Raw genomic sequence first — 26311 nt, 5'->3', positions numbered from 1 at the left:
TAGGTCTCAAATGTGTCGTTTAAAAAAGGGTAGTAAACCGTGACTAGGCAATCTGGGAAGATGTCCCTGGAGTTTTGACAATGTTAAAAGGGAAAATTGTTCTGTCATAGTTCTTATCATACAGTACAAAAGGTTTGGGCTTTAATAGGCTATTCATGATTCAAACTCCACTGAGGTTGCAATTCTTAGATTGCTATCCCCACATCTTTATGCCATCCTTGCTTGTGTGAGGTTATGTGTGATACCCCATTTGAGTGATAAGGGTAGGTGGTGTATAGGTGGTATATGAGATCCTACATTGCTTGAGAATGAGTAGTTCTTGCTCTTTATAATGGGTTCAATGGGGCTCCAATTGTATCATTGACTTGTCCTTTTGGAATATAGTCCCAGATGTGGCTTGGGCCTCCCATGGGACGTTACAATGGTATCAGAGCATATTCCAACCGGAAATGTGGGACTTGAGCCATGCCATCTACAATGGATTGGCCTGACGAGGATATTGGGAATTTGAGGGGGGAGATTGTGATACCCCATATTGAGTGATAAGGGTAGGTGGTGTATGAGATCCCATATTGCTTGTGAATGAGAAGTTCTTACTCTTTATAATGGGTTCAATGGGGCTTCAATTGTATCATTAACTAGTCCTTTTGGAAAATAGGCCCAAATGTGGCCTGGGCCTTCTTTGAGACGTTACATGTCAAAAATTGGAGAAAATATACACAAGAAAATTGCTCTGATATATAGATATAGCCATGATGTTGCGATTCAATTTCTCTATGTTTCTGGTTTTAAACTTTTGTTTGCAGGTACCCTGTTCTATAATGTAGTGTTATGATTAGTACTTTAAATATATGTTTATGGATCCATGAACGGTCCAGTTTTCTAAAAACTTTGGTTCTTGTGAAAATATTTCTGAAAAGTTACATGTTTTTTTGACATTTACTTCACAGCCTATGGCGAGACCTGAGAAACTGGGTTGGCATACAGCAGCAGTTTTCTTGCTTTATATCCTTTTTTTGGACCTGTTTTCTAATTCTCCGTGCCTTTGGATCAAATGGCATCCCCCCTCCCCCTTTTCTTAAACAAAGGTGGAATGTGACATTTATCAGCTGAATCTCATACCAGTGCATGAGTTGCAAAGTTTGTCTTTACCTTTAATTTTTAAATACAGCATGGCTATGTTTAATAAAGCAAAACAATGACAATATACACGAAGAAAAAGGAATTTGCTTGTATCATGCTTTTGGTTATAGGATAATTGGTTATTATTGCACTTATAAAAAGAAATAATTTGTTATTATTGCAAACATTTGCTTTGATACTTAGTTTCTTTAATTTTACCTGTTAGTTATTGCATTTCTTTCTCTTTTTGGCACATGCAAACTATTCTTACAACCTTATTCCCAGGATAAGGGTTTTTTAATTATCTTTTAAGAATTTCTGATCCATAAAAAATTAAGTATCATTTATATCTAGAAAGTTCTTTTAATCTGCATGCAGATCCATATGCCGCATGATGATATATCTAGAATACAACATGAGCTGGTCCCAATGATAGAGGAAATTGTTTCTGAATGGGTCATCATTCATTTCTTTGCTACCACACCATCTCAACTTGCTGCAATTGAAGACTTCAGTTCTCAGCTTTCATCACTACAAATTGGTAAGTTTATGCTATGGTTTCTATAGCTTTGTTATTGATATCCAGTTCTCTCAAGACATGGAATAACACTATTAATTTTAGAGGAAAGATCTTTTTTTCCTTTCTGTGATACCATATGATGAGAGGATAAGGTAGGTGGTGTGTGGGATCCCACATTGCTTGGGAAGAAGTTCTTGCTCTTTATTATGTTCCAATGGGGCTTCAATTGTATCATTGACTAGTCCCTTTGGAGTATACACCATGTGGTTTGGGCTTTCCATTGGGACGTTACACTTTCATTTTAAAGAGTTGAGATTTAGTTGTAATAGCTGTGTCGCATATACTTTTGCAAAATTTAAATGCTTAGCAAACCACTGGTTACTTGGTAACATGAACGTACAGTGAGTTTAGCCTTCTCTGCGTTATTGATCCTTGTTGACAAATGACACACAAGTCTCCCTGTTGTACATAGCAATAGGTGCGTTTGGATTCAGTGAGTTGTATGCTATGTAGGTCGTGTTACTTGAGGATTTTGTAAGTAATCATCCTGTTTTTTCCTTGTCCAGACAGCAACGTGTGTAGAAGATCATGGGATGAGAAGCTTGGAAAATGTCACTTCACCTTGGCTTTTATACTCGTACTAAGTATTCAAAGTTCCTCAGTACAGCATAATCACCTTTCTTCAAAAAGTCTCCCTAATTCGCTTGATATTATGAATTCAATGCGAGACTTTAGTAGCTGGATCATTTGGGGCAAGTCTGGAGAATCTTCTGCTTTCTTGAGCCATTCCACTGAGCTTGCACTGATCCTGCTTAGGCATGGCCAATATGATGCTGTTGAGGTCATTCCTCCATCTTTTCTATGATTTTTTTATGTAGTTAAGAACTGCCTTTTCTACAATGAAAGCATTTGTGCTATATTTCGGGAAAATTTTGGCTGAACCTTTTCTGTTTCTGCTCCCCTAAATTTTCATTAAGTATCTACTCACAACTGTGGAGTCACATTTAAGAAAAGAGAAGACATCTCAAAGTATTCAAGACACTGATGGCCGATGGTGCGTTCTTCATCATCTTCTAGGATGTTGCCTCCTTGCTCAGGCACAATCTGTGGCACATGGGGTGGTGAAAGAGAAGAAAGTCAATGAAGCTGTTCGATGTTTCTTCTGGTACTCAATATCTCTAAAACTCGTCCGAAGGAATCTCAATACTCGTCCAAGATTCAAAAGTTTGAAACTTCTTTATGCTTTTACTCTTAAAAGAATGTCATTTGGATAATAATTTCGGTTTTGGTGCTCCTCCTGGACCAATACTCTTCTAATGGCATAGTTGAACATTTTAGAGATGCAAAAAATTTAAATCATGCATTCAACACCCACCATATTGCATGTTTAACTTACCAATCAGAAAGAAAAGGATAATCAATTTTCCACTATTTTGGGCAGTACACACTATGGAGTCTTAGGCTCTGACTTAAAATATCCATATTAATCATGACTTTCTATTGATGTTTCACTAGTTCCTCATGATTTTATACAGAGCAGAATAGTGATTTCCATACGTAACTTAAGCAGGTACTTAGCTAATATAGATCAAAATTTTGCCTCTTACTCTAGAATGCATAATTTACCCATTTGATTGACTGTTCCTGATCCAATTAGCAACCTGTATTGAATTATTTTATTTTCTTAGTGCTCTGTACAAATTAAAAACTGTTTACTTCGAAGACCCGGAAAGAGAAGAAATGTGCATGTGAAGATCTAATATATCACATTTTCAATCAAGTAAAAATGTAAAATATTTGTGACCTTATCCAATGCATTTAAAAGTAGTCTTTCACTGTATTTTCTCACCTTTTGCCAAGATGGCCAAGTCCAGAGCTGATATAGAATATCAAATTCGTAATATTATCGATAGAAAGAGAATTGCACTGATAAAAAAATATCATTAATAGGTGAAATCTCTGCGACATAAATGTCAGATAATCATTTTTTTTTTGGATAAAAGCTCTGTTTTTTAGTCTAATTAGACTTGGACATGAATCTTTTATTTAATAGTGCTCAAATTCTATGGTTTTAAATGCTTGTTTCCTTATGCCTCTCTGGAGGTTCTGATTGTCATTGGGGTTGTTCTGTTTAGTGCTTCATCTGGAAAAGGCGCTTCCCAGGCTTTGCAGAGTCTGTCTGATGAACTAGGATTTCCACATCTTGGTTTCTGTAAGTTTATTCAGAAATAATTGTGACTCTTTACAGTTACATAAGTAATTTTCTTCTTTAATACACTCTACCATTAGATGACATCCAATTTATGTCTCCAGCTTTTGTAATAATTTTCTTATTATTATTGTTGTCATAAAAAATATTTCTTGATCTTTCCTTCCTTTTCTGTTCCAGCTGGTGCATCAGATGCCGCATGGAAGTTACATTACTACCAGTGGGCAATGCAGATATTTGAGCAATATAATATTGGTGAAGGGGCTTGCCAGTTTGCACTTGCTGCACTTGAACAAGTTGATGAATCTCTAATTACTAAAGATTGCAATTATGATAGAGATCCATTGTGTGAATCGGCTGCCACTATTAAAGGACGACTTTGGGCTAATGTCTTTAAGTTTACTTTAGATCTCAATCGCTTTTATGATGCATACTGTGCAATAATTACAAATCCAGATGAGGAGAGCAAATACATCTGCCTGAGGCGTTTCATAATCGTTCTTTACGAATGCGGTGCCATGAAGGTTCCCTTTGCATTTGTTTCTGATATTATTTTCTACTTTATGCCATTAGTAGTTTAGGGAGCCTTGAGCCGCGCGGGGGGTGGGGGAGGTAGGAAGCTGATTTGTTGTATGTGGTTGCGAGTGGTGGATACATATGGATAATTATGAAGTTAGTTTTCCAACCAGACTGTTCCTAGAAAATTTTCATTTATTCTTTATTGATTGCAGATTCTTTGTGGTGGTCAACTACCCTTCATTGGCTTAAGTGATAAAGTGGAACAAGAGCTTGCCTGGAAGGTATGTCCTAGTTGGAAACACTCTCTTCTTTTTCTCAATGTAGTAATCTGCAGATTAACGTTGATGGCATTTTTTTTCCCGAAATATGTAGGCAGAGCGTTCTGATATTTTGGTGAAGCCAAACTTATTTAAGTTGCTATATGCATTTGAAATGCATCGACATAACTGGCGAAGAGCAGCCGGCTACATGTACCTATATTCAGCTCGTTTGAGAAATGAAGCAGTTCTGAAAGATTACCTGAACACTTCCCTGGTGCTGCAAGAGAGGCTGAATGGGCTCTCTGCTGCTATCAACGCGTTGCATCTTGTTCATCCTGCATATGCTTGGATTGATCCTTTGCTTGAGGGAAACTCTCTTCAAAACGAGCATTTTCCTCGTAAAAAGGCTAGAACAATGGAGGAACAGAGTAAACAATACACCTAAGAGATTTGTTTGTGTTTAATATTTATATTGGATATAGAACTTTAAACTTTTTAGTTATACTACTTTGAGTCAATAAATGTTTTTTCTTTGCAGCGGCAGCTGGCAATGATGTTCTGCCTCAAAGGCAGCAGTATTATATTGATATTGAGAAACTTGAGAATGAGTTTGTGCTAACGTCAGCAGAATATTTGCTTTCATTGGCAAACATCAGATGGACATTTACTGGTAAAGGTTTGTGATATTTTGTCAAATGGATGTTTAAACACCTCCATGCGAAATGATTTTCAGGGGAATTGATCTAAAGAAGTTTCAGTGTTAGCTTTCTTGTATTTTCTTTATATTCTTCATAAGTTGTTTGCATTTCTATTTACTTCCAGAAGTTCATAGAGCTCCATCGGATTTGGTTGATCTTCTAGTCCAGAGAAATTTATACGATATGTCTTTTACGGTTCTCTTAAGATTCTTCAGGGGTTCAGCGTTAAAAAGGTGTACTTACTGTGCATATTTGAAGTTTAATATCACTACCATTATGAAGTTTTCCTTTGGGATGCCTGTAAATTTGACTTGGGATCTTTCTTGCACAGGGAATTGGAAAGAGTTTTTTCTGCTATGTCATTGAAATGCTGTCCAAATAAAGTAGATTCTTCATCTATTCGGTACAATTGATCTCCTTGTTATGGATTCACTTTGTATACTTTGAGTTACACATAGGTGAAAGTGAATGTAAATTTAATCTCCTTGTTATGAGAGTGAATGTAACAGTATGTGCTATGATGACTTTCAGGGATGATCTCAGGACACAGGGTCTTTTGTTGACGTCATCTAAGAATGAAGTGGTTATCCATGGTTCAGCCAATCTGGTTCCGGCAACTCAACAATATAAGGGGAATAGTGAATGGGAAACTCTTGAGATTTATCTGGTATACATTTTCTTGATCTTTTCATTTTTATATCCTCTTGATCCTTGAATTTTTAATATTGGTCTCCACCTTATTTAACCTTGTGAAATACTTATAAATTGCAGGAAAAATATAGGGGTTTTCATGCCAAGTTACCAGTAATTGTTGCTGAAACTCTTCTTTCTGCAGATCCTGAGATTGAATTGCCTCTTTGGCTGGTTCAAATGTTTAAGGTACTTTCTCTAGCCAGAATAATTGTAGAATAAGTGGAACCATCTTCTAGCTTTAAACTTGTTTTACCTTTTCCATTAGACAAATTATATGGGGTTGTCTTTAGTTTCTCCTTTTTAACATAGGGCCAACTTTTTAGGAGCATGATTTGATGAGCTTAGAAGTTAAATATGGATTAAAAAGCATGGTACATCATAAATAGCCTTATCGCTAGTACACTAGTGTGTATCAGATGAGAAGTCAAAAAGCCCTATTTCATTGAGTGGCCTATCGTTGTTCCCATTCGTTGGTCTGATGAAAGTACATGTTACGTTTCATCTCAAAGATGTTTTCCATAGTCCATTTGTCCCTTTTTTTGGCAATTAGTTTATAGAGTTGATATATTCAGGCTGAGATTATTGTTCGAATATCAACCTTATTATATATATGCAAACAGAAACAGTTCTCTGCTTCACATCAGCATCACATAAGACTTGATTAAGGCACTCTTTTTCCTCTGTATATGTATCCTTCTAAATGTATGTTGAACATGTTGAAAACCTCTAGAAATTTGTAATAGACTGCATTCTTGGGCGATTATTCTGGACCTCTATCATATGCGGATCTAACACCCCTTTTTGCATGCACTATGGAGCACAATTTTTTGTGTTAGTGCTATTTTCTTTCACTTTTTAATCAGATGGATGGGGTTCCTAGATTAGATATGAATTTATTTACACCCCTCTAATTACATTCACATGAGCTGTGACAGGGTGGTCGACGAGAGAGGACATGGGGGATGACTGGTAAAGAATCAAATCCTGCATCCTTGTTTCGGCTCTATGTTGATTATGGTCGATATACAGAGGCTACAAATCTGTTGCTTGATTACATAGAATCATTTGCATCAGTGGTAAATTCTATTTCTTTTCATTGCTTGTTTAAGCTTCTTGTTTAAACTACTTTTTATGCATTCTTGCTGGTCTATTCATTTCTTCCTGGATACTCATCTCTGAAGTTTTGTAGAATTTTTATGGCATTACATTTCATTACAAACTCAATTAATTTTCTTTTTTCAACAACTAAAAAAATTAATAAACCAAGACAGCGTTTGTTACCTAGTAATAACATAAAAAAGTAAGCTATGTCAGAAGTTTGTTACAACTTCAATATACCATATTTGGGTAATTTCTTCAATTTTTTTTTTTATCAAATCAAGCTGTAGCATGTTTTACAGAAAAATCAAAAGGATAAAAAATGAAACGAAGAAATAAAAAGGGTCCATCAGATAAAGCCATTAACACTACCAATGCTGATGGAGAGTTGAATGGCAAAAGGTTGAAAACATTTTAGGAGAAAAATTAAGATGCAATTGCTCTGCAGTAATTACTTTGGATGGCTGTTAACATTAGTTAAATAAAACCTGTATATGAACATAACTTTATATATGGCATGCATGCGTGTTTATGAATGTGTTGAGAAATGGCTGTAACTGACGTCAATGTTCTGACATGCAAATTCATATTTATCTCAAATCTTTTTTTTAATAAGTGATTTTTATCTCAAATCTATCACTGAATTTAATATTAATGCCTCGTTTGTTTTTAGAGTTTATCTCAACTCAACTCAACTCATCTCATAATTACAACTTTTTCAAATTCCCACACAAAATAAAATAAACAATTCAACTTTTTCAAATCCCAAAATAAAAATAATATTTAAAAAATATATTTTAATAATATTTTATTCAACTTTCAACTTTTATCTCAACTCAACTCATCTCATCACAAAAAACAAACCAGGCCTAAGTGTGTTCATCCTGCAAGTTCAAATAAATGATAGTCTATCAGTTTCCTTTTTTTTTTTTGTTAAAAAACTTTTTATAAGAGGTAAATTTTATTGATACAAATGAAATAGGCATAGCCCGTGTACTCATAAGTGTACAAAAGAACACCTAAATATATTCTAGGATCGATAGATTATGGACAGGACTTTCAGAACAATAGGATGGGGAATCCTATCCCATTGAACTATTGTTTTCCAGATCAAGCCACTGATTGGGTAATGCATAAGGTGAAAGGGATCCAACATTATGTGGGGATTGAGTGTGGGGGGTATGAAGAGCAGTTCATGTCTTTGTTAACTGCAATTAAAGTAGGACATCAACAAAAAATGAAAGGGGACTCGAAGGAAATACGGGAGCTTAAGAGATTGACATGGTTGATGAATTTGGAGGGTAGTTCCAGCAGGGGTAGGATAAAAGGGAAGGGGCTGGCTGTTCCCCAATGAAACCCAAGATTGTATCTTGGAATGTTTGTGGACTTAACGAGGCAAATAAGCGTCTCCGGATTCGGCACTTGCTTCGTGAGTATAAAGCGAACATTATATGCTTACAAGAGACGAATCTGAAGATGATCAATAGGAAGATTGTGCGAAGTTTATGGAGAGGCAATCATGTGGATTGGGTATACATGGCCTTTTTAGGGGCCTCGTGAGGAGTTTTGGTGATGTGAGATAGGCGGGTGGTGGAGAAAATAGAGGACTATATAGGGAGATATACGGTAGCATATTCTTTCAAATGTGTTTGATAATTTCTTGTGGGCTTTTGCTGGTGTTTATAGGCCAAACTTAGATGCCGATAGAAGATTATTGTGGAATGAACTAGCAGGGGTACATAGTTGGTGGGATCTTCCTTGATGTATTGGGGGTGATTTCAATGTTGTTAGATTCTAAAGTGAAAATTTTGGAAGTAGAAGAGTGAGGCCCGCAAGCTTGGAGTTCTCGGAGTGTATCTTTGACTTGAACTTGGTGGATCTTCCACTCGCAGGGGTCCAGTCACATGGTCGAATAATCAGATTTGATCTCAATTGGATCGTTTCTTAATTTCACCAAAATGAGAAAGCCATTCTCCGGACGTATGGCAAAAGTGTTTGGTACGCTTAGTTTCGGACCATTGGCCTATTTTGCTTGATTGTGGAGGCCTTCATAGTGGTAGACGGTACTTTAAGTTCAAGAATATGTGGTTGAAATTATAGGGTTTTGTGGAAAGGGTTGAACAGTAGTGGATTTTGTACCCAGTTCGATGGTACACCTAGCTTCATTTTTGCGAATAAATTGAAAGCTTTAAAAAGTGACTTGAAGGAGTGGAATATAGAGTCTTTCGGAAATGTAGGGGAAAACAAGAATATCAAGTGGATGGAAATCCAGGAATTAGAAAGACTTCAACAGGGGTGGCCGCTTCCTGAGGAAGAGCAAGTGCAGAAAACTGTGCTGGTCGCAGATCTGGAGAGGATAATTTTACAAGAAGAAATGTCAGGACGCCAAAAGTCAAGAGCACTATGGTTAAAGGAAGGGGATTGAAGTACAAAATTTTTCCATAGAATTGCAAACTCTCATAGAAGAAATAATAACATTGAGGTGTTGAAAATTGAGGGGGTGGAGTGCAGAGATGAGGATGTAATTCAAAATCATCATGTTGATTTCGTTGAAAAGCTTCTTACTGAGCAGGTGGGGTGGAGGCCTACTCTAGATGGACTGGTTTTTGATACCATTGGGTCGGGGGAAGTAGCTAGGATGGAGAGTGCTTTTGAGGAGGAAGATGTGTATGATGTAGTAAGGAAAATTGTAAAAGATAAGGCTCTCGGACCCGATGGCTTCTCTATGGACTTCTTTCAAGAATGTTGGGAGGTGATTAAAGAAGATCTTTTGAAGGTGTTTCAGGAGTTGTTCTTGGTTGGAAAATTTGAGAAAAGTCTTAACACCATTTTCCTTGCATTAATTCCCAAAAAAGTGGGGGCTATTGAGATCACGGATTTTCAGCCTATTAGTTTAGTGAATGGAGTTTACAAGATTATTTCAAAAGTGCTTGCTAATCGGCTAAGTGAGGTATTATGTGCAAGTTAGATATGGAGAAGGCGTATGATCATGTTAATTGAGATTTCCTTCTATATCTACTGGGTATGTGTGGTTTTGGGGAAATGTGGAGGACTTGGATCAGTTGGTGTATATCAACGACAAGGTTCTCTGCGTTGATCAATGGCAACCTAGAGGGTTTCTTTCCGAGTTCCCGTGGTTTGAGACAAGGGAATCTGATATCTTATTTACTTTTCGTTATAGTTATGGAGGCGCTAAGCAGGATGATCTCGGCTTTGATGGATAATGGTTTGTAAGTGGTTTCCAGATTGGATCTCTGAGCAAGGGTATTACTATTTCTCATTTGTTGTTTGCAGATGACACTTATTATGTGCGAGGCCGATCGAGAACAATTGCGTGCTGTGAAGGCATTGCTTCTATGTTTTGAAGCAGTGTTTGGCTTAAAAGTGAATTATGACAAATCCGAGTTGGTGCCGATTGTGGGTGTTCAGAACATACTCCTTTGGGTTGCAAGATAGGTTCTTTTCCTATGACATACTTGGGACTTCCGTTGGGGACAGCATCAAGAGCGTGCTCGATTTGGGATACGGTGATTGAAAAAATAGAGAGGAGATTGGTAAGTTGGAAGAGAATATACTTGTCAAAAGGGGGTCGGATTACTTTGATCAAGAGTACACTTTCTAATCTACCCACTTATTTCTTATCTTTATTTCCTATAGAGCAAGTGTGGCGGGTCGACTCGAGAAGTTGTAGCGAGATTTTCTGTGGGGCGGCTTAGGGGAGGAGTTTAACTTCCAATTAGTCAAGTGAGAGATGGTGTGTCGTCCTATCTCTAGTGGTGGGTTGGGTATTAGAAATTTGAGGTTGTTTAATCGGGCGTTACTTGGCAAATAGCTGTGGAGATATAACAGGAACCAGAAGCCTTATGGAAAACTGTGATCGAAAACAAATATGGTGGTTTAGGGGGGGTTGGTGTGCTAGAGAAGTTAGAGGGGCGTATGGAGTGGGGCTATGGAAGCATATAAGAAGAGGGTGGGAGGTCTTCCATCATCATACTAGGTTCCAATTGGGTACAGGTTCTAGGATCAGATTTTGGAAAGATGCTTGGTGTGGTAACAGTGCTCTATAAGATTTGTTTCCTTTACAGTTCCAAATTGCAAGTGTCAAAGATGCCACAGTGTCTGAGGTCATGGGAATCTAGGGAGGGAGTATTCACTGGAATATCAATTTCTACCGGACGGCATAGGATTGGGAGATGGAGAGTTTTGTAGATTTTCATAGTCTCTTATATTCCTTTCGTCCGAATATTCAGCGTGAAGATGGTTTGTGGTGGATTCCTGCGGGGAGAGGGATGTTCACCGTTCGGTCCTTTTATAAGGTCCTCCCTCACACAAGAACCTGATATACAATTTTCTTGGAGAAGGCTTTGGCGGCAAAGCCCCCCCACAAAGCTTCATTTTTTGTGTAGACAGTCTCCTTAGGCAAGATTCTTACCACGGATAATCTGAGAAAGATGATGGTAATCATTTCAGATTAGTGTTGTATGTGTAAAAAAGGGGGTGAGTTGGTGAATCTTCTTCTTTTACATTGTGAGGTAGCCAGGACTCTTTGGAATGAGGTGTTCAAAAGAACGGACTTAGCGTTGGTTATGCCAGAAACCATGGTGGAAACATTGGTGTGCTGGACGTCTATTCGAGGCATGCAACAGATCAAAGTGATTTAGAAGATGATTCCTATTTGTATTATGTGGTGCTTGTGGTAGGAGCGCAACAAGCTGACGTTTGAGGACAAAGAGCGATCGATGGCGGAGCTAAAAGTTTTCTTTTTTAGAACTCTTTGTACTTGGGCCATTGCTGTGGATTTTAATGGCATGGACCTTCATGATTTCTTAGTTTCTAATGGGCCTACTTAGATAGGGCATATGACTTTGTAATTGGCAGCTTTTGCCCATTCTTGGATCAATAATACTTGTTTACTTATAAAAAAAAAAAGATTAAGGACAGGAAGTCATGAGCATTGTTTCCATTAAGCACAATGGCTGAAAACAAAAGCATCCATGTTAGTTGCAATACGATGGAGAGCTGGAAAGGCCCTATCAAGAGTGCGATCTCCACACCAAACATCATGTGAACAAAACTCAGCCATCCCCTCCTAAGAAATTTTCATAAGCCCACTCCATTACAACCCCCCCCCCCCCCCCCCCCCATTAGAGTACCAACTCCCCCAAGCACTTCCATGTCTAGAGTTAATAATTTCCTTCCACAGCAAGCCCCCCCTAGTGGTACCTCCATAACCATTTCTCCAATAAAGCTTTATTGAAAGTCCTCAAGTTGCACACTCCCAAGCCACCATTAGTAATTGGAGAACAAACTTTATTCCAGTTAACAAGATGGACTTTCGTTTCCTCCCCCACCGGAAAGTGGGCCTCCCATGAAGGAGAGACAAAGAACCTATCCAATCTTGACCAACTCCGGCTATTTGATCATGTGAACTCGCCCCCGACGAGATGGAGATCCTTGAGGTCCAACTCAAAAATGAACTCAGAGAACTCCATGGCCAAGGAGCTGAGATAATTCCTTGATCGCTCGCTAGGAAAGCGAGTAATATTGAAATCTCCACCCATAGACCACGGCACATCCCATAAATAATATAAACCCGCCAACTCTTCCCATAGCCTTCTCCTATCTCTATCCAAGTTAGGCCCATATGTGCCTACATAAGCCCATTCCCATCCATTAACCGTACTTTTAAATAAACTAGCGATTAAGAAGTGTCCAACACATTCCTCTACCGCCTCCACCACTTTTTTATCCCACATTAAAAGAATGCCGCCCGAAGCTCCCAAAGAGGCAAAGTAGGACCAACCCAAATACGAACACCCCCACAAACTACGGATGATTCTTCTATCGGTGACCCGCAATTTTGTTTCTTGAAGACACACCACATCAACCTTCCACATCCGCAATAAAGATTTTATGCGAAGGTGCTTATTGCGATCATTAAGCCTCACATTCCAAGAAAGAATCTTAGGCTTCATGAGTACAAAAAGTGCCCCTCCCTTTCAATCTATCCCTTCCGCCACTCCCCTCCTTCACTTCATAATTAATAGTACATGTGAGCCTTTTGAGTTTCCTATCTCGCTTTGTAACCTACTTCGCTCGACCATCTTCAATGGCTACAAAGAAGGGCCCTAAACTGTTCTTAAAAGCCTACACAAGAAATCCCAATGCAAGCTTGCATCTCCTCTACCTTCTTGAACTCCCACTCCGAGATAATACTCTATGGATTTAGACTAGGTGGGAGTGTGCATAAAGGGATTGGTTCAACCCCCCCCCCCCCCCCCCAAAAAAAAAAAAAAAAACAAGAGCACTCACTGTAACAAATAGCCAATAGCAAATTTGAGTCTGACTCCCTCATATTCGAGTCTGAAATGGGAGCTTGAATGGATCCCTCACTAGTCAAAGTTCCATTGTCGATCATCACCATCTCCACTAGATTGCCCTGAGAGCCCACCATATCCTCTTCCCGTGTGTTTTCTGGGAGCCCACCCATCTCAAGCATCTCTTTGACCAAGGAGATGGGAGAGGCCTCGATTCTCGATACCCCCACTGTTGGGAGTGCGACCGCCGGCTATCTAGACGGCAGTGATGTTGCAATCAAAGCACCGACATCCTCCCTCAAACTGATATGTGATGGACCCAGCACGTCATAGGCAAGGGGGGCTCGAAAAGGGTTAGATCCGGCGCCTTGATGCTCTGCGGGTGTGGTCTCTGGCTGCATAGCCCTCGTCGGTGGTTCCACAGCCTTCGCCAGGGCCCCCTGGCTCTTTGCTGGCAATGGTGGCTAAGACCCACCCGTCGATGGACCTAAGGCATTCGGGTTGTGTCTCCTCCAAACGGGCCCCAATAGATGATGGGTGTTCTATTTGCCCATGAGTTGAGGCCCAGCTCCTGGGCCCATCTCTATCTTTTCTTTCCCTTTACTCACCACAGACAGCCCATTTGGCTTATCCTGGCCCATTAGAACAAACAGCCCATACGGCTAAACACAGCCAGCGCCTGAAGGGGCTCCCCTATTTTTACTCCCACCCGTTTTTCCTCGTCAACGCATCGTATCAAACAGCTTATATTATGCTGCAATTCCCCCACTTGACTCTGCATCTTCATCACAACCCAAAGGATCAATTCCTTATTTAGACCAACAGCTCCCTTGCCACCACCCTCAAGTGACCAAGTCTATGGGCCCTTACAAAAGCGGCGGCGCTTCCTGACTGTTGTAGCATTGCAGCTTCTCTCAATCGAGCCGAAGTGTTAGACCTGGCATCCAGCTTGACAGGTTGATGAGATAGGTCCAAAGCCCTCGTTTGTTGGAGAGCCTCCATGTATGACCGGGTAGAAGAATGAGCTACCGTCATCGCTGGCGATGCCGACCCATAGGAACAACCTTCTTGTCCAGCCTCCCTCAAAACCTCTGCCAGCTTCCTCCATCCCATTTCATCCCTCTCTTCAGGTATAAAGATGTAGTTACGGCGACCACCCATTCCGTACTCCACCAGTGGCATGAAAGCGCCTTGGAAGTTTGAGCACCTCTATGCTATGAAGCCCCCTATCACCTTCCCGATGTGCTGTATATAACTCATTTCTCCTAACCTTCAAACAATCTTTCAAAGTTTTAGTGAACCAGCGTGCCGTGGCTAACTCCAAGCTCATATTTTTCACAAACTTCCACCCTCTTTCAATAAGGAACACCCTACGACCATCCCTTGACACCTCAAATGGCTTTAAATAACAACAGCTTTCAAAAGACCCATATTCCTTCCCGTACAAGCAAAATCTCACAATCAAACGCCTAAGATCACCATCGGAACGAGTTTACGGAGAAAAAAATTGTACGGAGATAAAATTTACATATCGCTTGGTGAACCATAAATTGCTGAATCAACCTATTAGTTTGCTTATTCTCTTCTTTTGATAATAAGGATCTGTTTGGGGTTGCGTTAGGGGTCTTAAAAAGTGCTTAAATATCCTTAAAATCTCTTTAATGATAACATTAGATTGTTTGAATGTTACATATTAAAGTACTTTTTAATCTCAAATAAGCTAAAAATTACGTTTGAGAAAAAACATCATTTTGATGGTTAAATGATGTTTTTCCTCAAACGTGTTTTTTCGGATAATGCGGAATGTAGTTCCAATTTTAAAAAGACTGTTCATGGAAAAAATATTCATACAATTTTCAGATAATTACAGCTTTGCCCTTTGATCTTATCATATGTACAACACTACAACTTTCAAATGACCTTTATGTCATTTCTACCTCAAAAAACACTTTTATATTGTTTCCAAACAATAATAGCAAATGTAACATGTTTGTGTTTTAGACATGGTTACCAAACATTAAATAGCGTTTTAATAGTAGAGCTTCTTACTTAAGCTCTACATCTTTAAGCTTTAAGCTAAAGGCTTTATTACCCACCGCAATCCCAAACATGAGTCAAGTAACTTTATTAAATAAGGCAGAAAGCTCAAACGCACAAGGAGTATAGGAAAGGTACTTCTAAAAGAATTAAAATGTAATGTCTAGACCTTTAAAAATAAATGGGGAATGGATGCCGGTGAAAGCAATCATGCAACAATTTTCTAAAGTGAAGACTTGATAACATGACAAGGAAAGCCTATCATCAAATGTCATACTGTTCTTCCTCTGCAGATTTTTTTTCCACGTCACACAGAAGAAGAATATCATTCAGATTATTATACTCATTGAAACAACTTTCAGGCACCTTAATCACATGCTTGGCACCACCCATTAGATGCCAAATATGGAGAACACTGACATCTGGACCTTTGTTACCACCAACCTGTGAAATACTTTTCTTAGCCTTCTGCTAGGTGTATATCAAGGATATTAAATTAATTACTTTCTTCCCTTCTGCAGAGGCCGGCAGACATAATCAATCGGAAAAAACCTCTTGCAGTTTGGTTTCCATACACAGCAATTGAGCACCTATGGTGCAAACTTGAGGAATTCATCAGTTCCGGTCGCATGGTAGACCATTGTGATAAGCTCAAAAGGCTCTTACATGGAGCGTTGCTGAAGCATCTTCAGCTGGTATGCTCAATATCCAGTTTTTCATTGTATAAATTCAGCTTCTCTTTGTGATTTGCCTGTCATCATTTTCTGTCTTTTTTTCTTTTTTGGCCTTTTCAGCTAAGGGTGGATTCAGATGATGTGCCTTCTGCTGCCCATTAAAAAGTTGCGGCCAATTTTGGTGACTATCTGGACACGCTAAAAAATTGGACGTTAGGGAGCAAAGGATGCATTCTGACACTCAGTGCCCAGTTGAAGGCAAGTCTCATTTTCTGAGTGCATAAATTCGCAGCAGTTTCCTTCGTAGAGGGCATCTGTGGGTTTATTTATTGCTATTATTGTTAGTGGAGCAACCGATACATCTTGGCCTCGTTGCAGAATCGGTAGAAAAGGCCTAATTATGTGAATATTGTGGAAGAGTTGAAGGCATCGCTGCCCCTTATGTTGGTGACAAACCCATATGATGAGAGAAAATCTACTTGTGGGTCTTTGCATTTTTTATTGCCTTCATGGCTGTCTTGAGGATTTATGAAAGGAATTGGGGCTAGGATTATTTTTTCGTTGAAAAAAAGCATGGGTTGACATTTGGAGACCTAAGCCTCTCTTGGCGGTTGGGGGGAGACTGGAGACTTGAGAGTTTCGTCTTGCCCAACACCTGGTAGCAGCCCCCTCAAAGCTGGCTTTGAGTTCTAGTCACTAATGTAGAACTTTCGACGGTTCGTGCCTTGCAAATATGGGATGATTTTAATTTTCCAGTTCATCTTTTGTTGGCAGATGTTATTTGGTAGATAATTTTAACAGTTTTGGAAGATAATTGTTTGATATTCAAGAACAGCCTTCTCAGTTTTATATGTTTTAGGTGCTAAAAAAAAAAGTCAGATTTATATATCGCCACCAGAAACAACCATATTTCCATGAGGAGCATTGCTATTCATAAGCTCATACACCACACACTATAATTTTTTTTATTTTTTTTATTTTTTTAAAGTTTTTTTTGGTTTTATTATTCTTAAAATAATTGAATTATTTTATTCATAATTTATATACCACATATTTAATAAGAGAATAAAATTAAAAAAATCATAAAAATGATGGTTTGTTGTGTATGAGGCTTAAGAATAAAATTTTTCTTCCATGAGATAATGACAATTTCAAGGTTTTTAGGTGCCGTTTGGATAGTGAGTTGAGATGAGATAAGATGAGTTGAGTTGAGTTGAAAGTTGAATAAAATATTGTTAAAATATTATTTTTTAATATTATAATTGTTTTGAGATTTGAAAAAGTTGAATTATTTATTATATTTTGTATGAAAATTTTAAAAAGTTGTAATGATGAGATGAAACACTTAATCCAAACGGGTGGGACATCTGTTCCATGTTTTTGCGTTAATCGACCATGAATGGTCTATATATTTACTCTGATAGCCCATAATTAACCCAACTTGATGGCTTCAGCCTTCAGATCGTTAAACTAGCCTACTTTATGAAATAAGTTATAAATTAACCCAACTTGATGGCTTCAGCCTTCAGATCGTTAAACTAGCCTACTTTATGAAATAAGTTATAAATCTTATTATCTAAAGAGTAATTTTACGTATCAGTCATTGTACACACTTCACATTTTATATTTATAGCTTTTTAATAGAGTGTGGGGGTGTTTTTGGATATATTTTATAAGAGATGAGGTATTTTTTATAGAGTATGGTGTGGGAAGTGATAAATAGTAACTGATGAGAAGAATTTTTCTTTATCTAAATATGTTATCATAGCATAATCTCGTTCTTATCTTACTATAATGAGCTGTCGTTGTCTATCAATTTTTTATTTTGTTTTTCAAAAATCAAGAGATATCAGCCATCCGCATCATCATATTTACAGATTAAATATGAGATAATGGCGTAATACGTAGCATTACTATAATAAATGTAAATCAAGTGGTCAGAGTGCAAAGAACAAAGAATCCCCTAACATAGATGACTATTGGATTGTTATCTATTAAAAAGTGAATTGATACGATCTTTTTATTTTTTATTATAATTGATCTCGAGCTGTTACTTGTTTAATATGACACGTCCATTTAAACTAGACGCACGATATTTATAGAACAATTTTAGTCTATATAAATTTTAAATTAGATATAGTCTTATAGTGTGTAAGTTTTGCACATTCCTTTTAAAAAAAGTATGATTTAATATTAAAAAATAATTTTTTCTTGTGGATATCTGAATTATCCATTCTTTTAAAAAATAATGCGCTAAGTTTGAAGATTCTAAAATTATAAATATCATTTATCATCTAAAATTTAGTATCCCCTTTCATAATTTCATCACCCGAGGCCAAGCCCAAGGAACCAAGTTGTATTTACATTTGTCCCTTTTAACCTTGGATTTAAATTTTAAATTACTCATTCATTGATTTTTTTTTTAAAAAAATACTCATTATTTTAAACCTTTTGTTTCTCTTTTGAAAAAGAGCGCTGCTACATGGACGAAGACTTTTATGCATTGCTTTTTACGCTCTGACGTGGCACTCTGGAATTTTCAACTCATTTTCATTTTAACAATCCAAATCTCTCCGATTTGTAATGTATAAAATTTATGAGTATACTACGACACTGCTTGGAGTTATGTAAAATGGTAGTGTATTTGAGATTGTATGAATGTAAAGAAGAAATTGTAAGAATGAATGAAGGAGAAACATAATGGATAAATGCGGACAGTAGTGTCATGCAGGGTCTTGTTCGAGGCAGACCTTTCCTCCAAGAAATAAGTTCTTACACAATATTCTTGATAGTACTGCCGTTGCTCTCGTTCCCCTTTTACACCCACTAACTTCGAATATTCTTACATGTGTCAAACAATTACTAGAAGGAGCATAACAAAATTCAGAGTGTTCTAGAACTAAAATGCAATACAAAACGACAGCGTAAAAGACTTAAAAAGAGTTAAACAAAATGGCAGCGTTGAGAGCTACATTCCAAATTGTAGCGCAGCAGGCACCTTCTTTGGATTGAAAACAATGTTGTTCCTCCCTAGCAAAAACGACACAGTTGCAAGATGCTTTATTATCTTGTAACCTTCACTTCGATCATTGTCTTCGAAACCAAACTCAGCTTCCATGCCCTTCAGCTCGTAACCCTCGCAATCTCGTCCACTTGGAGGACCTTGCCCACAAGGTGAGGGTAAAGCCCTCTTAGCCTATCCAAAACTTCCCAAGTGTTACCTTCAACCGAAGCCCCAACCCATTTTACCAGAACCTCCGTTACAACTTTATTTCCTAATTTCTTGAGCCTTTCGTCCACAATCATTTCTGGTTCTAGCATCACCTCCCCGAGGTCAGTCACTGGAGGTAGAGTGGGAAATGGCAGTATTTGAGCACCCGGCTTCTTCTTGAGACTGGAAACATAAAACACGGGATGAATTTTTGAAGATGCCAATAGATCCAAATGGTATGCCACCATCGCCAACCTTTGAGTCACCTGGAAGGGGCCGTAGAACCTTGGGGCAAGTTTCAAATTGTGCCGCATGACCACTGTCTTCTGCCAGTAGGGTTGAAAACGAAGGTAGACCCAATCCCTTTCAATAAACTACCTCTCTGTTCTTTTTCTATCTTCGAAGTGTTTCATTATGCTTTGGGCCTTTGTTAGATTGTGTAGTACAAGTTCTCTGATTTAATCCATCATTTTTAGCTCTTAATGTGCTAGCTCGTTTGATGTTGTACCCAGTATATATGAGACCAACTTAGGAGAGGGATACCCGTACAATACCTCGAATGGTGAGAGTTTTAGGGAAGTTTGGAAGGAAGTGTTGTAGCTCTACTCTGCAATAGATAACCACTTAGACCAAACCTTAGGTTTATCACCTACATAGCTCCTGAGGTACCCTTCAAGACATTTGTTCAACACTTCAGTTTGGCCATATGTCTAGGGATGGTAAGCTGGACTGTAGTTGAGGCTAGATCCTTGTAACCCAAACACTGCCTTCCAGAAGGAACTTAAGAAAACAGTGTCTCTGTCAGAAGTGATGGTTTTAGGCATTCCATGTAGTTTAAACACCTCATCAAAGAATAGCTGAGCCACCTTCTAAGTTGTATAAGGGTGAGAGAGGGCCAGAAAGTGTCCATACTTCGAGTATCTGTCTATCACCACCAATATGACATTGTACCCATAGGAATTGGGTAGCCCTTCAACAAAATCAAGTGAAATATCTTCCCAAGCTTACTAAGGAACAGGGAGAGGCTGAAGTAGACCAGCTGGGGGTATGGTTTCATTTTTGGTCACTTGGCATACACCACACTCCCTTACAAATGCCTTGATGTCCCTCTTCATGTCTACCCAGAAAAAGTCATTTTTTGCCCTTTGATAAGTTCTGAGATACCCAGGATGTCCAGCTTGGGGATCACTATGGACAAAACTTAGCACCTTACCTTTGAATGGGCTCCCTGGAATTAATAGTAATCTCTCCTTTTTAAGTAACAAATCATGTCTCAAGGTGTATCCCTTGGGAACTTCCAACTGGTTTTTAAGCCTGGTCCACAGATTTAAAATCTCAGGAGAATCAAAATAACTCTCCTTTAATTCTTCAACCCATTGTGGAGTTGAGAAGATGATAACTGCCAAACCCCCTTGTGGTAATTCAGTAGGTTCTTCCTTCCTAGAAAGAGCATATGCTACACAATTCTCCTTTCCCTTCTTTTATTCAATCACAAAATTATACCCCATTAGCTTAGCTATCCATTTTTGTTGGGCCACGATTCCAATCTTTTGCTCTAAAAGAAATTTTAGAGCATGTTGATCAGTCTTTACCACAAAAGACTACCCTAACACGTAGGGTCTCCATTTCTGTACTGCAATGACTAGAGCAAAAATCTCTTTTTCATAGGTGGATAGTAGCAATGCCCTCCCTTTCAAAGCCTCACTAAGGTAAGCTATAGGTTGCCCACCTTGCATCAAAACAGCCCCAACTCCTCCCCCACTAGCATCGCACTCTATTGTAAAAGGCTGAGTGAAATCGGGTAGTCTCAAAACAGGGGGCTGGGTTATAGCTCTTTTCAATTCAATGAAAGCCTCATTAGCTCCACTATCCCATTTAAAAGCATTCTTCTTTAGTAAACTAGTTAGAGGGGCAGCAAGCAATCCATAGTTCTTGATAAATTTTCTATAATGCCTTGTTAACCCTAAAAAACACCTCATAGCTCTGGGATTTTTAAGGCTTGGCTAGTCCAAGATGGCCTCAATTTTTGTAGGGTATGCTCTTACCCCTTCTGCATCTATCAAGTGCCCCAAATACCCCACATCACTTACAGTAAATTGACATTTGGTCCTCTTTGCATATAACTGGTGGTTCACTAAGGTTTGTAAGACTTGCCTTAAGTGTCCCTCATGTTTATCTCCCCTTTTACCGTAGACCAGTATGTTATAAAAGAAAACCAGTATGAACTTTCTTAAAAGAGGCTTAAAAACAGTATTCATCAACCCTTGGAAAGTAAAGGGGCATTGGTAAGTCTAAAGGGCATCACCAAAAATTCATAGTGCCCCTCATGGGTCCTAAATGCTGTTTTGGGCACATATTCTGATACCACTCTAATTTGGTGGTATACTGACCTTAAGTCCAACTTAGAGAAAATTCGAACCCAATGTAGCTCATCTATGATAAATATGAGAAACCTATCCTTAATAGTCTCCTGATTTAAGACTCTGTAATCAACACAGAGTCTCCACCCTCCATCAGCTTTTCTCACTAACAACACAGGAGCTAAAAATGGACTAGTGCTAGGTCTTATTACTCAAGAGCTAAGTAACTCTGAAACTATTTTTTCTATCTCGGTTTTTTTATAATGTAGGTATCGATAAGGCCTTGTGGAGATTGGGGTGGTACCTTCTTTGAGGAGGATCCTATAGTCATGAGTCCTCACAGGAGGAAGGCCTTAAGGTTCTGAGAACACCTCAGAAAATTCACTCAACAAGTCAGCCACCCATTTACTACTAGGTTCTTCTACCAACTGACCTTCCATAGACAACAACTGGACCAGCAACCCTTTCCCTTTACAAATTGACCCCAACATTAACTTGTTATCCCCTTCAAATGACAAACCCTTCGTTTTGAGTCCTTTCAATTGAACCATTTTTCCTTCCCACCCAAACTCTATTGTTAGCTTTGCAATATCCCAAGTAATGGGTCCTAGCCTCTCAAGCCACTGGATCCCTAAGACTGCATCAGAACCCCCAAGGAAAGCACAAGGTAGGACACAATTTGATACCTTGCATTCTTAGTTCCAGCTGTACAAAACCTTCACTGGTGATGATCTCTCCATTTGCCACCTTGAAAGTGATTTTTTTGGATCTATCCGTTGTGCCTCTGCATTGCTGCAAAACTGAGGGATCCAATAAGTTATGAGTGCTTCCTGAATCCACCAGTACCACTACTCTTTCCTCAACCACTTTCCCCACTATCCTCATTGTATTGGAGCTAGGAGTACTAGTAATGGCGTTTAGGGAGATCTTGGGTTCCACCTTGGATCCCACTAGTGCTTCTTCCTCTTCAATCAGCTTAAGTTCCTCACTGCCTTCACCACCTGAAACATTTTCCAGGTCTTCCACAGCCTGTAGCACATACATTCTGGGAATTTTACAGGCATGCCCTGGGTTCCATTTCTCTTCACAATTATAGCACATACCCTTTTTTCTTCTCTCCTCCATTTGAAAGAAGTCACTCTTAGGTGTCTTACAAAAACTTTTTCTTCTCTCCTCCATTTGAAAGAAGTCACTCTTGGGTTTCTTACAAAAATTTTATATCCCCATGGATTAGATGAGTTTCCTAGTTGGTTTGTACTTTTCTTTCCCAGGGTTTTGCTACCCCTCTTTGAGCTAACCAAATATTCTTCTTACATCTTAGCCAGCCCAAAGGCTGCACTTAAATTAATAAGGTTTAACATTTTCACAGGTAAACGTATTTCATCTTTTAAGCCACTAAGGAAACAACTAAGTTTGTGAGTTTCAGACAAGCCTCTCAATCTATTAGAGAGAGTTTCAAACTAGGCCTTGTAACTTGCTACAATGTTGGTCTGTTTTAGTCTAGTAAGGGCCTCCATCGGGTCATCATAGGTAGTAGGTCCAAACCTGAGTTGAATAGCACAAGTGAAAGCCTCCCAATTTAGGATATGTCCCCCTTCAATGGTATCTTGATACCATATTAAAGCCTCCCCTTCCATGTAATAAGATGCCATAAGTAACATCTGTGCAGGAGGTGTTTGGTGGTAATCAAAATACTAGTTAGCCTTAAAAACCCACCCAGTAGGATTTTGGCCATCAAAGTGGGGAAAATCTAATCTCACTCCTCTAGTTGCATTTCTTCTATTATCATGCATTTCAGGATTATCACCTCCTACATTCTGCTGAGCAATAATAGTTCTTAACATATCAGTTAACTGATCTAACCTTCCACTTACTTCTTGCAGTGCTTCTTCATGGCCATCAATCTGGTGTTGGAAAGTCTCCTGCAGTTGCTTGAATCTTGTTCCATCAACCATCAGAACCGAGGTCTCTGGTACCAATTGCTATGATGCTGCTTGGAGTTATGTAAAATGGTAGTGTATTTGGGATTGTATGAATGTAAAGAAGAAACTGTAAGAATGAATGAAGGAGAAACATAATGGATAAATGCGGATAGTAGTGTCACACAGGATCTTGTTCGAGGCAGACCCTTCTTCTAGGAAATAAGTTCTTACACAATATTATTGATAGTACTGTCGTTGCTCTCGTTCCCTTTTTACACCCACTAACTTGGAACAAAATTCAGAGTGTTCTATAACTAAAATGCAATACAAAACGACAACGTAAAATACTTAAAAAGAATTAAACTAAACGGCAATGTTGAGAGCTGCATTCCAAACAGCAGCGTAGCAGGCATCTTCTCTGAATTGAAAACGGCGTCGTTCCTCCTTGGCAGAAATGGCACCGTTGCAAGATGCTTTATTATCTTGTAACCATCACTTCGATCATTGTCTTCAAAACTGAACTCAGCTTCCATGCCCTTTAGCTCATAACCCTAGCAAAGTAATGTTAAATGCAGCCATGATGTGAACAAGCGTCGTGCAATCGTTTTAAAAAAAGTGGGGCTCGTTTGGATAGTGAGATGAAATAAGATGGTTTTAGTTAAAAGTTGAAAATTGAATAAAATATTGTTAGAATATTATTTTTTAATATTATTATTATTTTGAGATTTGAAAAAGTTGAATTATTTATTATATTTTGTGTGGAAATTTGATAAAGTTATAATGATAAGATGAGATGAGATAAGATCATATGAAATTTTAAGGTTAGCAAGTTCCATGTACTTCTTTTAAAAATAAGTGAAGTCTACTTTTAAAAAATTAATTTTGTCATATGTATATCATATGTATTCATTTTTTTTCTAAGGAAATACATGAGTCTTGCACATTCTAAGATTACAAATATTTTTTTGTTACTCATTACCAACAGGATATGCGATAATTATAGTTTTGCTTTGTATTTATTTTCTCACATCCGATTTGAAAAAAGTGAATAAAAATAAGATTTATATAAAAAAATAATTTGTTTAATAGTAGATTTTATTTTATTTTATTTTAAAACTATTACGTCTCCTTCTACCAAAACAACCGGAAATGTTTCAAAAAAAGTAAGCATACGATGTACAAAAAGTTCACGACCTTCTTTATCTCTAAAGATAGGGTGTCCTAACCACCCAACAGCTATTCCATCCCCGTTGTCCATTGAGCCCGTTCGGAATCATCCCCCTTTTGCTGGATTATTGCCAATGTAATCATAAAAAGCTAATTTTTTAGGAATTTTAGACCAAGCTTCTGATAAGTTTTGGTTTTCGGCTAGCCCAGCGCCAACTCTTCGATATATTTCTTGTTGGAAGTATCCCTAATCCCATTGATAACAAATGGGACCAAATAATTCAATGGGGGTAGTTGCTAAACCATAATACAACATAGTTCCAGCAACAACAAAAGCGGCAAAAAAAAAAGCAACGATACTACTAGAAATGACGGTTTCAATATTTCCCGTACGTAATCCTTTATATAGATGCTGGGGCGGACAGACACTAAGATGGAATAGACCTGCTAATATGCCCAATGTACCTGCTGCAATATGATGAGAGGCTATTTCTCCCAGAACAAAAGGATCAAAACCTTCCACACCCCATGCTGGATTTACATATTGTACCTTTCCGGTTAGTCCATAAGGATCGGACACCCATATTCCAGGATCATACAACCCCGTTACATGAAATGCATCAAACCCAAAACAAGCCAGTCCTGAAAGAAATAAATGAATTCCAAAAATCTTAGGTAAATCTAAAGAAGGTTTTCTTGTGCGTTCATCACAAAATATTTATAGATCCCAATATACTCAATGCCAAATAGTTTCCAAAAAGCACAAGTCAGAAAACACAATATGTGCACCGACCATACCTTCGTAACTCCAAATACCCGGATTTGTTATAGTACCTCCTGTGATACTCCAACCGCCCCACGAATTGGTTATTCCTAAACGAGACATGAAGGGTATAACAAACATACCTTGTCTCCACATTGGATCAAAAATAGGATCAAAGGGATCAAAAACCGATAATTCGTATAGAGCCATCGAACCGGCCCAACCAACAACTAGAGTTGTATGCATTATATGGACAGAAAGCAAACGATCCGGATCATTCAATACGACGGTATGAACACGATACCAAGGTAAATCCATGGAAATACCCATTTCTCAACGAAAAATAGACACTGTATAACTCTATTGCATTGGAAAAAAACTATGCTATGTACCCCTTTTTCGTAGATTATCTTGAAGAAATGATTAATATTTGTTCTATTTTTTTTTTTTAATAATAATGAAAGAATTCTGTTTGTAGTACACGAAATCTTTAAGACTATATTTAATATTAGTTGAAAAAGGAAAAAATACAATGGTATGTTGTGGGTCTGGACGTTGTCCTCTTTTATTTAAAGAAAAAAAAATAGAGTACATAGTGCTAAATATATTATACTGTTAACATGGTTAAACTTGATTTACATAAGAAGTTTATAATTTAAATTTTTACAAATTAAATCTTATGTTGTCGAGTCTCGACCTCTTTATAAGTTAAATCGACTGTGCTTAGTTTTAAAATTCAGT

General features: G+C 38.2%; 1 protein-coding gene and 1 pseudogene across 4 annotated transcripts in view; one reads left to right on the top strand and one right to left on the bottom strand.

Moving 5' to 3' along the window:
* LOC109005018 (nuclear pore complex protein NUP160) overlaps window positions 1-16981 on the top strand; it is a 38562-nt gene extending 21581 nt beyond the window's left edge. Inside the window, exons 13-27 of one of the 4 annotated variants that reach the window (XM_018983775.2) lie at window positions 1501-1663; window positions 2209-2483; window positions 2620-2807; window positions 3778-3854; window positions 4032-4375; window positions 4583-4651; window positions 4743-5058; window positions 5169-5300; window positions 5456-5561; window positions 5660-5731; window positions 5860-5995; window positions 6100-6207; window positions 6957-7097; window positions 15995-16168; window positions 16268-16981. In XM_018983775.2, the coding sequence (XP_018839320.1) occupies window positions 1501-1663; window positions 2209-2483; window positions 2620-2807; window positions 3778-3854; window positions 4032-4375; window positions 4583-4651; window positions 4743-5058; window positions 5169-5300; window positions 5456-5561; window positions 5660-5731; window positions 5860-5995; window positions 6100-6207; window positions 6957-7097; window positions 15995-16168; window positions 16268-16309 (2343 nt within the window). In that variant the 3' untranslated portion in view covers window positions 16310-16981. Of the gene's footprint in view, window positions 1-1500; window positions 1664-2208; window positions 2484-2619; window positions 2808-3777; window positions 3855-4031; window positions 4376-4582; window positions 4652-4742; window positions 5059-5168; window positions 5307-5452; window positions 5562-5659; window positions 5732-5859; window positions 5996-6099; window positions 6208-6956; window positions 7098-15994; window positions 16169-16267 lie in introns of all 4 variants that reach the window. The other 3 variants (XM_018983773.2, XM_018983774.2, XM_018983771.2) reach the window with 3 other exon arrangements.
* A 5090-nt stretch (window positions 16982-22071) lies between these two features.
* LOC109004928 lies at window positions 22072-25923 on the bottom strand (annotated as a pseudogene).
* Window positions 25924-26311: the final 388 nt, after the last annotated feature.

The sequence above is a fragment of the Juglans regia genome, chromosome 12 (assembly GCF_001411555.2).
Source record: "Juglans regia cultivar Chandler chromosome 12, Walnut 2.0, whole genome shotgun sequence".
Taxonomy (NCBI): Eukaryota; Viridiplantae; Streptophyta; class Magnoliopsida; order Fagales; family Juglandaceae; genus Juglans; species Juglans regia.
Note: the sequence above shows the minus strand (reverse complement) of the source record. Positions and strands in the feature narration are given on the sequence as shown.